The 13,546-nt window shown below is 41.9% G+C and overlaps 1 protein-coding gene across 4 annotated transcripts in view; it reads left to right on the top strand.

Annotated features, from left to right (window-relative positions):
• Positions 1-13,546, top strand: part of KIF25 (kinesin family member 25) — a 72,983-nt gene that overhangs the window by 47,497 nt on the left and 11,940 nt on the right. For all 4 annotated transcript variants that reach the window (XM_038397636.2, XM_038397637.2, XM_043511321.1 and 1 more), the window contains 3 exons: positions 893-967; positions 8,109-8,258; positions 9,416-9,592. In XM_038397636.2, the coding sequence (XP_038253564.1) occupies positions 893-967; positions 8,109-8,258; positions 9,416-9,592 (402 nt within the window). The remainder of the gene's footprint in view (positions 1-892; positions 968-8,108; positions 8,259-9,415; positions 9,593-13,546) is intronic.

The raw sequence follows: 13,546 nt of genomic DNA on the forward strand, positions 1-13,546 counted from the left end.
TTCTGGCCATAAACTCTATGACACTATGAGGGGGAGCACATTCTGAGTAACCCCATTCCCCGGGAGAAGAGCTGGTGGCCTAGGGGATCACAGAAGGGAGTACTGTGCCTCCTTAATGTCATAACACAGGAATCTGGGTCACCAGCAGCCAAGTGACAATTGGGAGAAAACAAAGCGTGGGTCAGTACAGCTGGGAGACAGGAGTGGTCCAAGAAAAATGCTGGGGCCCTTCAGGGGCCTGGTGATTGGGCGGGATTAATTCCTTTTAGGTACTCTGTTCCCAGTCTTCTTGTCTCCCTGAAGCAGCTATGCGGGTGCAAGGAATTCATATCCCCAAGGAATTCCCCCCACCCCATCACATCATAATAAAGACCACAGCCCCTCCAAAAGACAGGAGTAGAACCTAGGAATTCTGATTTCCAGTCCCCTATTCTAACCACTGGACCACGCTGAACAAGCAAACTACTTTTTTAGATCTTTCATCTCCCTTACTCCAAGACATTTAGTGTGTGCATCTCTCTTTTAGTGTATACCAAAGGCAGCTCAGACTTCTCTACATAATCTGTAGGTGCTCTCCAAATTCTCTGCCTCAGTTACCTGAACAAAGTAGTAGCTCAGTTCTTTTTCCTTGCCTCTTCATTTCCTGGCTCGGAAAGGCAGTTTCGAAACAGCAGTGCGTAGTTTCCCTCTACTGATCTTTCGGTCTCAAAGGTAAATAAGTATTCAGAAACATAATCTGTAATTGTTGTCATAGAAACACATCAGCAAACCCTGAGTTGTGCGTTGGTGGTACACAGCAACTGATTTATATTTTTCTGGTCTGTGTTATTACACTGGAAATAACAGTGATCATTTTTGTTCAATGAATCATTCCATTTTCCTCCCCCCTCAGAGTTTACAGTGCTGCTGAGTCTCAAGACACAGTGTTTGCAGATGTGGCCCCTTTGCTTACATCTCTGCTGGATGGGTAAGTTGAAAAGTAGGAGGAAACAATGTAAAGTCACACTACCAACTTGAAATCCATTCAGTTTTTTAAAAATGACTTAGAATTATTTCCCAAGTTCTCTTGCCAGTTTTTATGGGTTTACAATCACATTTTCAGTGTTGTAATCTGACAGTCACAATATTAGGATATTCTCCCACTCAGACAGGAAATAATAGAAGTGACTATTCAGAAAATTTTATCAGACGTGGACAAATTTGAAAAAAAAAAAAAAAAAAGGGGTAACATTATTTTTCTCTGGCCTCTTTCAGTTATAGTAAATATAGGTGTTACTTATAATAGAGGTAAAACAAATGCAGACAAGTGTAATTTCTTTATTAAGTTAATTGTACATTTGTTTTTATTTTTTCTGCATGATAAAAATTTATGCTATGCTAAATTTTGAAACATTTTTTAAAATAATAGGCAGTGTGACCTACTTTTCTTCAATAGCATCTTAATGATCCTCAGTCGTAGATGTTGAGACAGCATCAAATAGAGACCCTGGGATTAAAAACAGTTTTGGAAACTACACTACCAGAAATAAATACTGATATACATTTTTAATTACTTCTGGCCAGCAAAACCACTAAGGCTAATTTACAGTGCTCTGGAAAAGGGACCTTGAAGTGGTTGTAACTGTAAACAGTGGGACTGAAACAGAAATCCATTAATTACTTCCTTTCCTCTCTTTTTCTTTCTCTTCCTTGCCTGATCCAACTCAATTGTGGATGTTCTTTGTACATCTGATTCATATTTCCTTTGTGACATTATCTCCACGATGTCATGTGAATCATGTGGCTAGCCACATGACCATGGAATCATAGGCACCGACTCCATGTGTGCTCTGGGGATGGAGCACTCATGGAAAAAAAAAACAGTGGGTGCTCAGCACCCACCAGCCACAGCTGTTGGGCAGTGCCACCAAAACAGCTGATAGCTGGCGTTGCCAAACAGCTGTTTAGTAGCTTGGGGAGGCATTTGGGGAAGGGTGCAGATCAGCGAGTGGCGGGCAGGCGGGGGCTTCAGGGAGCAGGTGGAAATGGGGCAGGAAGAGGTGAAGGCAGGACTTTGGGGGAAAGGGGCGGAGTGAGAGTTGAGTCTCGGAGCGGGGTGAGAAGAGGCAGAGCGAAGGTGGGGCCTTGGGGGAAGGGGCAGAGAGGGGGTGGAGCATCCTGTGGAAAAGTAAAAGTCAGCACCTGTGCATGGAACTTTTTTTTTTTTTGAATAGTGACAACCCTTAGGAAATGCATGCTTATCCCTTGAGCATGGCATTCCACAGACCAAGGCTACAAGTACCCTGCCCCTTAAACTGCCCTAGCAGCTCAAAGTGCCCTTAAGGCTGCTCTGAAGAGGCTGCTGAGGATTCCCCAAGTGTGTGGGAGTTCTTGGCCCCCCCCCACACACTCTCAGTGGAGAGGGTATGGATGGTCCAGATGGTAACAAGAGAGAGTCCTGAGGGGACAGAGCTTGAATGTGAATACTTCTACTGATCCAAATGGCCCGTAAGGGACTGTTCTAGCCACTATAAGGTAAAGTAACCACAACTTTCACCCAGAAACACCACATGATCAGGGGAAGACCTAGAGATAGCTTAGAGTTACTGTTGTCCCTCCCCACCCTTCCAGTTGCAGAGAGCATGAGCTTGTCTCAGCTCAGGATTGTGCCTTAGGTCCCTACCTACTTATCTACCTATGTGCAGTACTTTAAATTAATCCCAATGCAGGTTACATATGTATATTGAGCGGAGCATCCACCTCTTAGTATGCTCCTGTCTAAAGTCTCTATCCTGAAACCCAGGAGCTTCATATTCATTTAGGAAATGTTCTGTTATTGAAAACTTAAAGGTCTGTCTTTTTTTCAGCATGAACCATTTAAACAGAAGCAGACTATCAGAAAAGGAAAGGCTGCCTGTATCAGTCATGTTTCTGAACAGCCTTCCTATTATAAATGTGAAACAGACATAATTATTTTGATCCTTGAAGTTATCTGCCCCTTCTGGCTGCTTCTAGTCTGAGCTCCAAAACATCCACTTGCAAAAAATGGAGTTTGTGGTGGGGTTTAAACATATTTTTTAAATTACATTGTATTATTTTTCAGTTTAAGCATACAGGAAGAAAAGATTATTCCTTTACAAAACAGAAAAAAAAACAGACTTCAAAGTTTAGAGTGCTCAATACAAGCTCAGCAGGGGATTAAAATAACATCACCTTCTCTCACAAGATTTAAGAGTAAATTGTGCTCATTTTTTAAAGAAAAAGGAAATTCCTCTTTCTTTGATTTCCTAGATTGTGTTTCCCTCCGGTCCTAACTCTATCAGAGTGAGCATTTGAGGTTTTTTGGATGCTCAGTGCTATTAAGCTTAATAATTGGTATTTTAGTTTAATAGTAAAGTCTTTTTAAGAACAATATAACTATGTGAGTAAACGGTTTCAGAGTAGCAGCCATGTTAGTCTGTATTTGCAAAAAGAAAAGGAGTACTTGTAACACCTTAGAGACTAACAAATTTATTTGAGCATAAGCTTTCGTGAGTTACAGCTCACTTCATCGGATGCATTCAGTGGAAAATACAGTGGGGAGATTTAAATACATAGAGAACATGAAACAATGGGTGTTACCATACACACTGTAACGAGAGTGATCAGGTAAGGTGAGCTATTACCAGCAGGAGAGAAAAAAAAAACCTTTGATAGTGATAATCAAGGTGGGCCATTTCCAGCAGTTGACAAAAACGTCTGAGGAACAATGGGGGGGGTATAAAAATGGGGAAATAGTTTTATTTTGTGTAATGACCCATCCACTCCCAGTCTTTATTCAAGCCTAAGTCAATTGTATCCAGTTTGCAAATTAATTCCAATTCAGCAGTCTCTTGTTGGAGTCTGTTTTTGAAGGTTTTTTGTTGAAGAATTGCCACATTTAGATCTGTAATCGAGTGACCAGAGAGATTGAAGTGTTCTCCAACTGGTTTTTGAATGTTGTAATTCTTGACTTCTGATTTGTGTCCATTTATTCTTTTGCGTAGAGACTGTCCAGTTTGGCCAGTGTACATGGCAGAGGGGCATTGCTGGCACATGATGGCATATATCACATTGGTAGATGTGCAGGTGAACGAGCTCTGATAGTGTGGCTGATATGATTAGGCCCTATGATGGTATCCTCTGAATAGATATGTGGACAGAGTTGGCAACAGGCTTTGTTGCAAGGATAGGTTCCTGGGTTAGTGGTTCTGTTGTGTGGTTGCTGGTGAGTATTTGCTTCAGGCTGGGGGGGCTGTCTGTAAGCAAGGACTGGCCTGTGTGCCAAGATCTGTGAGAGTGATGGGTCGTCCTTCAGGATAGATTGTAGATCCTTGATGATGTGTTGGAGAGGTTTTAGTTGGGGGCTGAAGGTGATGGCTAGTGGCATTCTGTTATTTTTCTTTGTTGGGCCTGTGCTGTAGTAGGTGACTTCTGGGTACCCTTCTGGCTCTGTCAATCTGTTTCTTCACTTCAGCAGTTGGGTATTGTAGTTGTAAGAATGCTTGATAGACATCTTGTAGGTGTTTGTCTCTGTCTGAGCGGTTGGAGCAAATGCGGTTGTATCGTAGAGCTTGGCTGTAGACAATGGATCATGTGGTGTGGTCTGGATGAAAGCTGGAGGCATGTAGGTAGGAATAGCAATCAGTAGGTTTCCGATATAGGGTGGTGTTTATGTGACCATTGCTTATTAGCACCATAGTGTCCAGGAAGTGGATCTCTTGTGTGGACTGGTCCAGGCTGAGGTTGATGGTGGGATGGAAATTGTTGAAATCCTGGTGGAATTCCTCAAGGGCTTCTTTTCCATGCGTTCAGATGATGATGATGTCATCAATGTAGCACAAATAGAGTAGGGGCATTAGGAGACAAGAGCTGAGGAAGCGTTGTTCTAAGTCAGCCATAAAAATGTTGGCATACTGTGGGGCCATGCAGGTACCCATAGCAGTGCCGCTGATTTGAAGGTGTACATTGTCCCCAAATGTGAAATAGTTATGAGTGAGGACAAAGTTCAGCCACCAGGTTTGCCGTGACGTTATCGGGGATACTGTTCCTGACGGCTTTTAGTCCATCTTCGTGTGGAATGTTGGTGTAGAAGGCTTCTACATCCATAATGGCCAGGATGATGTTTTCAGGAAGATCACCAATGGATTGTAGTTTCCTCAGGAAGTCAGTGGTGTCTCGAAGATAGCTGGGAGTGCTGGTAGCGTAGGGCCTGAGGAGGGAGTCTACATAGCCAGACAGTCCTGCTGTCAGAGTGCCAATGCCTGTGCCAATGCCAATGATGGGGCATCCAGGATTTCCAGGTTTATGGATCTTGGGTAGCAGATAGAATACCCCAGGTCAGGGGTGTGTCTGTGCGGATTTGTGAGTAAATGTGGACGAAAAACTTCAAGCACAGAAATAAGGATTTACTGACATTTTTAGCAAATTAGTAATTTGGGGATAAACATGGTATCATAGTTCATTTATAGCCACTTTGGTATATCCAATAAATAAGCAAAGTAAACTAGATAAAACTCAGTCCGTGTTAATTCTGTCAGTTGCTTCTAGTTCTTCTGTTGAGACACCAACAATTTGTGCTAGATCTAGCCTATCTGGATTTAATACCACCATGACTAGTCCCAGAAACCTCAGTGAAGCTCAGTGAAGTTCTTTTTGGCTTTAGCAGAGAGGGCATATAATTGAATTATACCCCAAATCAAGATCCTTGATACTCAAAGTTATCCGAGTCTACTTGTCTTCAAACTCTTATGTTTAATCCCATTATCTTTACAAGTATTAGAATTGTTCTGGCATTAGCGAATGATGCTGAAATTCTGAAGGATAGTGACTAAGAGGGAAGCTGAGGTAGCAGGAATATATGGAATTAGCAACTTTTATATATATCAATACTTCAAAAAACCAAATCAAACAAACAAACAAAACCTTTCAGACTTCCATCCTCTGTTTCCTGAGGAAATCCAGTTAACTACAAACTGAAGACTCTAATTTTGTTTTCAAGCATGTCCATTTTATTTTTAAGACTGTGTTCAGCCACCAGGCCTGTAGAACTTATATCTTGATCAGACAGTGCACTTTCAGGGTGGAATTTTCAAAAACATATTGGCCTGTCTCAAATTAGTGGGAGTTTTGCCATTGACTTCAGAGACTGTTAGGACAATGATGAATGTTTTTTGAAATCCCATCCTCAAGATTTGCAGCCTGAGTTTCCAGTCCTTCCACTTTTGTTATGTTCTCTATCTTGTTTTCTGTTGTAGTCTGAGTCGTTTAGCCCATCAAGTCTAAAGTCCAGATTTCTAGATATTATTGTCTTCCGATCTTGCAGACTTGCTCCCCGTCTGGGGCTGATCCTCAGCAGGATCGTTGTCAAATTGTCATAGTTCCATTGACTCAGATCTATGACTGTTTACTGCTGCTGAGGATCTGCTCCCTACCCCTGTCAGCTGCACTACTATCAGTGTTCACCCTCCCAACCCCACTCTAAAAAACTTTGTTAGGTACAGCAAGGTCACTTGTAAGCTGAGAACATAACTCTCTACAGTGTCTGTCAGTATCAGTATGTCAAGTTTTTGTGACCTGAAAAGATAAACAAATTAAAAAAAATAACAGCTGAGTCAGCGGAGCTCACCAGAGTACATCTTTTCTGTTGCCTGCACATGCCTGAAACAGCATGTTTAATACGGGACAAAGATGTCAGAGCTACAGTTCGTTAATCTTCTTCACGATTCAGTTATCACCTAGTTGGAATGCAAGCTTCCTCACCCTCTGCCTATCAGTCCTAGGCCTTGTCTTCACTGTTTTTATCTCTATGCAACTAATGAGCTATCCCCAGGCAGAGTGGAGACAAGGCACTTTAGTTTTATTATGAGGTAAATTGGGCAAAGTCAGCACAATACCCAGCCTGTGGTTGATGTTACCTAGTTTACCTACCGGTAAAACCAAGTACCTTGTCTCTGCTGTGTTTTCACCTCTGGATAGCTCATGAACATTAGTTACTCTGATGAAGTGAGCTGTAGCTCACGAAAGCTTATGCTCAAATAAATTTGTTAGTCTCTAAGGTGCCACAAGTACTCCTTTTCTTTTTGCGAATACAGACTAACACGGCTGCTACTCTGAAATCTGAGGAAAAACACACCTTTATTAGCAGTGAGACAAGGCCCTAGTTTTTACTACTAACAAAACTAAAACTAACGAAGCAGGTTAACTGCCATTTTGCACTCACTTTGTGTGGATATAAATGACTACCCATGGTGCAAGGCAGCAGGTAGTAAGCTCCTTATCTTTTATCTGTGGGCTGAAGTGAAGCTTTAGGAGTTGGGACCCCTGGCTTTCCATTCCTGGCTCTTCCACTGACTTGCTCTGTTGACATGATAATACTAAGTTACTACCTATTTATTAAGTGAGCTGTAGCTCATGAAAGCTTATGCTCAAATAAATTTGTTAGTCTCTAAGGTGCCACAAGTACTCCTTTTCTTTTTGCCTAGTTATTACTTAGTCCTGCCTTGGGTGCAGGGGACTGGACTAGATGACCAATTGAGGTCCCTTCCAGTGCTATGATTCTATGGCCTACTCACTTAGGGCTGGTCTACACATAAATGTGCATTGAAATACAAACGGTGGGAATTAAAATCAGTTTTGTTATTTCAGTCCAAATCTGTATGTGGGCACTCTTGTTTTGAAGGAAAAAAAAGTGGCATTAGGCAAGGTATGTAACAGACGGACTATTTTAACTAAATCATTTTAGACACTTTTATTCCAAAACAAGGGTCCACAAACAGAATTGCATTTAGTATTAATTTACACCTTTTGGTATTTTGTTGCAAATTTGTATGTATACCATACATTAATTATGTTACTTTTATGGCTTAGTTTTCCCATCTGTTTAAAAAAAAAATCCACCTCAGGGATGTTGTGAGGGTTACTTAATTTAGGTTAGCAAAAAGTTTTGAGATCTACAAAAAGGCCACATGGAAATATGTATTATTATTATTATATTATATTTTAAAGTAAGCAATCATATTTTTCCAAATACTTTTTGGTTTAACCATTTAAATATCAAATGCATTTGTTAAAAAACTGGCATAAGAAAATAGGACCCTTTTGATTTTCAGATACAACGTGTGTATTATGGCTTATGGGCAAACAGGGAGTGGGAAGACATACACAATGTTGGGACCACAGTCTGAGGATGATGTCACTCTTTCAATAGAAGATGAACCAGAGCTAGGAATTATTCCTAGAGCCACAGAAGAAGTGTTCAGGTATTGCTGACCATGGGAATAAGAATAAAGTTGAGTGCCAGTTTTTACATTACAATTGTATGCAAAGATGAAAAAATGTTTGCAGTATTGTTGTAGCTGTGTTTGCCCCAGGATATTGGAGAGACAAGGTGGGTGAGATAATATCTTTTATTGGACCAACTTCGGTTGGTAAAAAAAGACAAGCTTTTGATTTTACACAGAGCTGTTCTTCAGCACATGATGTTCTTGCTATTCAGATTTAACTTTTCATGATGATAGTTAATTATAGTGGCTTTGGTAGCGAATCCATAGTTAAGTTTGAGTTTAAATTTTAATTCTACACTCTTAAACCTCCTCTAACATTTTACAAGGATAAGTTATTGCATATTGGAGTCATTAAAATAAGGGAGGAGAGTGAGGTTTTTTTCTGGAACTTGAAAAACATTTGGTCACGGATATATATTTTTCTACTTAGGCCTTATCTATATGGGAAACTTACTTCAGTATAACTTAAGGGGTGAATTAAACCCAATATAGTTATACTGATATAATTCCCTGTGTGGACTCTCATACATGAGTGCTTTTTTCTTGGCTTAGCTTATGTTGCTTGGGAAGTTTAAACTAAACTACACCAAAAAAGGCCACTTTTATATTAGAGTGTTTAACTGGGAAAATTGTCCTGTGTAGACAAGGGCTTAATTTATAAATTCTCTGGGTTTATTTTAGCCCCAATGTCTTGTGCATTTTTCCCCATCCTCTCAACAGTAGTGGGCTTTCACAACCCTACACTTCACACACACACACGCTGCTCTTTAGGTCTTAGGAATTGGAGAGTTTTAAATCCTTCAGCATATCTCCTGAGATATTGGGGTCACAGTAGTAACAAGACATTCAAATCAGGCCCACAATCCAGGAACAGATCGTATATGCAGTCAAAATAAGGTAATTTTCTCTCTGTGACATATTTACTCTATAATTTAAGTGTATGCATTCTTGTTCTTCAACCTTTACATTAACGTGGAAGTCAACATACTCTCATGATTTTGGATGTTTGATAAGTACTTTCATCAGACTATAATTAGTTCTGAGATGCAACTGTTTCTTAAGGATGGTTTACTTAGGATTTGATTTCAGCCAGTTTAGCTGTGTTTCATTTTCTTGTCTGTAATTCTTTTCAGGCTTATTTCAGAAAAGCCACCAGGAAGTCATTGGGTTGAGGTTTCTGTTGTTGAAGTGTATAATAATGAAATTTTTGATCTTCTGGCCAAAGACAGCTGTGGAAGAGTATTCGGTGTTAAACGTGACGTTGTCACAACCAAGGAAGGCAAGAGCGATGTGCCATTACTTACCTATGAGTGAGTACACAGCACAATAAGTAAACCATTATTGCAAGATCATGATACTGTGTTGTTACAATATGTGTCAGCTACAAGGCATGGAGACATAATCGTGGGCACTGATGAGTATTTATTTCTAAGCATACATTCCTTCCCCTAGTACATAAAAAAGCATTGGATGATTCCATTTACTGTTAATATTTCACTAAGAATTCAGTTAATTAGATCACACTTGGTGTCCAGTCTCAATTTGAATATTCTGCAGTAATAATAATAAAACAGTTAATATTGTTTTATATTTATATACCACCTTCCCTCCCAAGATGTGTTATAACAATTGTATGTACCCTATGTACAGCAGGCTTGAAATGCAGTCAGCTATAAGGCAGGAATGGCAGTCAAGTGGCAAAGCAGTTCTTAGCACCTTGCGAAAAATGGGAATACTGTGAAAAAGTCCGATAGAACTTTATAGAAAATGATAACCTTTTTGTAGATTTTTTTAGACCATTGTGTCGAATTTTATGAAATAGGATCATTGAAAAAACTTATAGAAAGAATAGCACTCTGTATTAAATTCTCTGGGATTTTGGAGTAGCTTCTATAGAACCCTGTTGGTTTAATTCCTGTTAAAGTCTGTGAGACTTTTCCATAAGGGCAAGGAAGGGAATTACGTTCAAATATACAAGAGCAAACCCTACTATTAAGAAAAATGTCATAAGAGTCATGCAGCTCTTCAGAAGTTAATATGTGGCTACTTGTACAGGCATCGACTCCAGGGCTGGAGCTATAGGTGCCAACTTTCCAGTGTGCCAGGGGGTGCTCACTGTTCAACCCCTGGCTCTGCACCCCTTCCCGCACACTCCCCTGAGCCTGCCGTGCCCTCACTCCTCCCCCTCCCACCCAGAGCCTCCTGCATTCTACAAAACAGCTGATAGGGAGGAAGGGGAGGTGCTGATTGGTGGGACTGCTGGTAGGTGGGAGGTGCTGGGAGCGGGAGGGGGAGCTAATGGGGGCGCTGATGACTTATTACTGTGGCTCTTTGGCAATGTACATTGGTAAATTCTGGCTCCTTCTCAGGCTCAGGTTGGCACCCCTGTCATGAGGATTTAATTTTGTATGTGGTCACCCAAAATACCTACCATAGAACATATTTTAGCACTCTGCTTATCTCATTAGAAAGATTAAGGCGGTGTTGATGCTGCTGGAATTTAAACCTGTGGTCCCAGAGAGGCTAGATCGTTCAAACCAAAGGTGTAGATTGCTAAGCCATCCTTTCTAGTTTCTGTTCTTTATATTTTTAGATAAACATTTTTCTATATGTATAGTGGGTTTGATTCTCCTTTACAGCTGTTCTGATTGTGTAGGAGGGCCTTAAAGTGGGCATAATCTGCAGCTACACTATCAGAGTGGTGTAAATGAGAATCAGGCCCACTATATATACATGTCCAGTACACACAGCCAATGTATATTTCCTTCTTTTTTTTTTTCATAAGGCTCCTATCTACACAATGTAGATGATAAAAATCATGTCCTAACAAGTGAAGACCACTATCCTGTCTTAAACAAACTTATTGACTCCCTCAGGGAACAGATGGCCAGGATCCCCTGGGGGACTAACATGAAAGGGAAGGGAGTCCAGGAGAGCTGGCTGTATTTCAAGGAATCCCTGTTGAGGTTACAGGGACAAACCATCCCGATGAGTCGAAAGAATAGTAAATATGGCAGGCGACCAGCTTGGCTTAATGGTGAAATCCTAGCGGATCTTAAACATAAAAAAGAAGCTTACAAGAAGTGGAAGGTTGGACATATGACCAGGGAAGAGTATAAAAATATTGCTCGGGCATGTAGGAAAGATATCAGGAGGGCCAAATCGCACCTGGAGCTGCAGCTAGCAAGAGATGTCAAGAGTAACAAGAAGGGTTTCTTCAGGTATGTTGGCAACAAGAAGAAAGCCAAGGAAAGTGTGGGCCCCTTACTGAATGAGGGAGGCAAGCTAGTGACAGAGCATGTGGAAAAAGCTAATGTACTCAATGCTTTTTTTGCCTCTGTTTTCACTAACAAGGTCAGCTCCCAGACTGCTGTGCTGGGCATCACAAAATGGGGAAGAGATGGCCAGCCCTCTGTAGAGATAGAGGTGGTTAGGGACTATTTAGAAAAGCTGGACGTGCACAAGTCCATGGGGCCGGACGAATTGCATCCGAGAGTGCTGAGGGAATTGGCGGCTGTGATTGCAGAGCCCTTGGCCATTATCTTTGAAAACTCGTGGCGAACGGGGGAAGTCCCGGATGACTGGAAAAAGGCTAATGTAGTGCCCATCTTTAAAAAAGGGAAGAAGGAGGATCCTGGGAACTACAGGCCGGTCAGCCTCACCTCAGTCCCTGGAAAAATCATGGAGCAGGTCCTCAAAGAATCAATCCTGAAGCACTTAGAGGAGAGGAAAGTGATCAGGAACAGTCAGCATGGATTCACCAAGGGAAGGTCATGCCTGACTAATCTAATCGCCTTTTATGATGAGATTACTGGTTCTGTGGATGAAGGGAAAGCAGTGGATGTATTGTTTCTTGACTTTAGCAAAGCTTTTGACACGGTCTCCCACAGCATTCTTGTCAGCAAGTTAAGGAAGTATGGGCTGGATGAATGCACTATAAGGTGGGTAGAAAGCTGGCTAGATTGTCGGGCTCAACGGGTAGTGATCAATGGCTCCATGTCTAGTTGGCAGCCGGTGTCAAGTGGAGTGCCCCAGGGGTCGGTCCTGGGGCCCGTTTTGTTCAATATCTTCATAAATGATCTGGAGGATGGTGTGGATTGCACTCTCAGCAAATTTGCGGATGATACTAAACTGGGAGGAGTGGTAGATACGCTGGAGGGGAGGGATAGGATACAGAAGGACCTAGACAAATTGGAAGATTGGGCCAAAAGAAATCTAATGAGGTTCAATAAGGATAAGTGCAGGGTCCTGCACTTAGGATGGAAGAATCCAATGCACCGCTACAGACTAGGGACCGAATGGCTCGGCAGCAGTTCTGCGGAAAAGGACCTAGGGGTGACAGTGGACGAGAAGCTGGATATGAGTCAGCAGTGTGCCCTTGTTGCCAAGAAGGCCAATGGCATTTTGGGATGTATAAGTAGGGGCATAGCGAGCAGATCGAGGGACGTGATCGTTCCCCTCTATTCGACACTGGTGAGGCCTCATCTGGAGTACTGTGTCCAGTTTTGGACCCCACACTACAAGAAGGATGTGGATAAATTGGAAAGAGTACAGCGAAGGGCAACAAAAATGATTAGGGGTCTAGAGCACATGACTTATGAGGAGAGGCTGAGGGAGCTGGGATTGTTTAGTCTGCAGAAGAGAAGAATGAGGGGGGATTTGATAGCTGCTTTCAACTACCTGAAAGGGGGTTTCAAAGAGGATGGCTCTAGACTGTTCTCAATGGTAGCAGATGACAGAACGAGGAGTAATGGTCTCAAGTTGCAATGGGGGAGGTTTAGATTGGATATTAGGAAAAACTTTTTCACTAAGAGGGTGGTGAAACACTGGAATGCGTTACCTAGGGAGGTGGTAGAATCTCCTTCCTTAGAGGTTTTTAAGGTCAGGCTTGACAAAGCCCTGGCTAGGATGATTTAACTGGGACTTGGTCCTGCTTTGAGCAGGGGGTTGGACTAGATGACCTTCTGGGGTCCCTTCCAACCCTGATATTCTATGATTCTATGATTCTATTGCACAGACTGCTGAAACAGCACAATTAAAAATAGGGGAGAATTAGAGGTGACAGGCTGAAATGGTGGCACCTGCAAGATGACATTAGCAGGTAGAAGGAAGGTGTTGGCCATTTCATTCCTACCCCAACAAAATGTTAGAAGCAGGGGTTCTCAAACTTAATTGCACCACGACCCTCTTCTGACAACAAAAATTACTACACAACCTCAGGAATGAGGCCTGAGCCTGCCCAAGCTCTGCCGCCCTAGGCGTGG

The sequence above is a fragment of the Dermochelys coriacea genome, chromosome 3, assembly GCF_009764565.3.
Source record: "Dermochelys coriacea isolate rDerCor1 chromosome 3, rDerCor1.pri.v4, whole genome shotgun sequence".
In the NCBI taxonomy this organism is placed as follows: Eukaryota; Metazoa; Chordata; order Testudines; family Dermochelyidae; genus Dermochelys; species Dermochelys coriacea.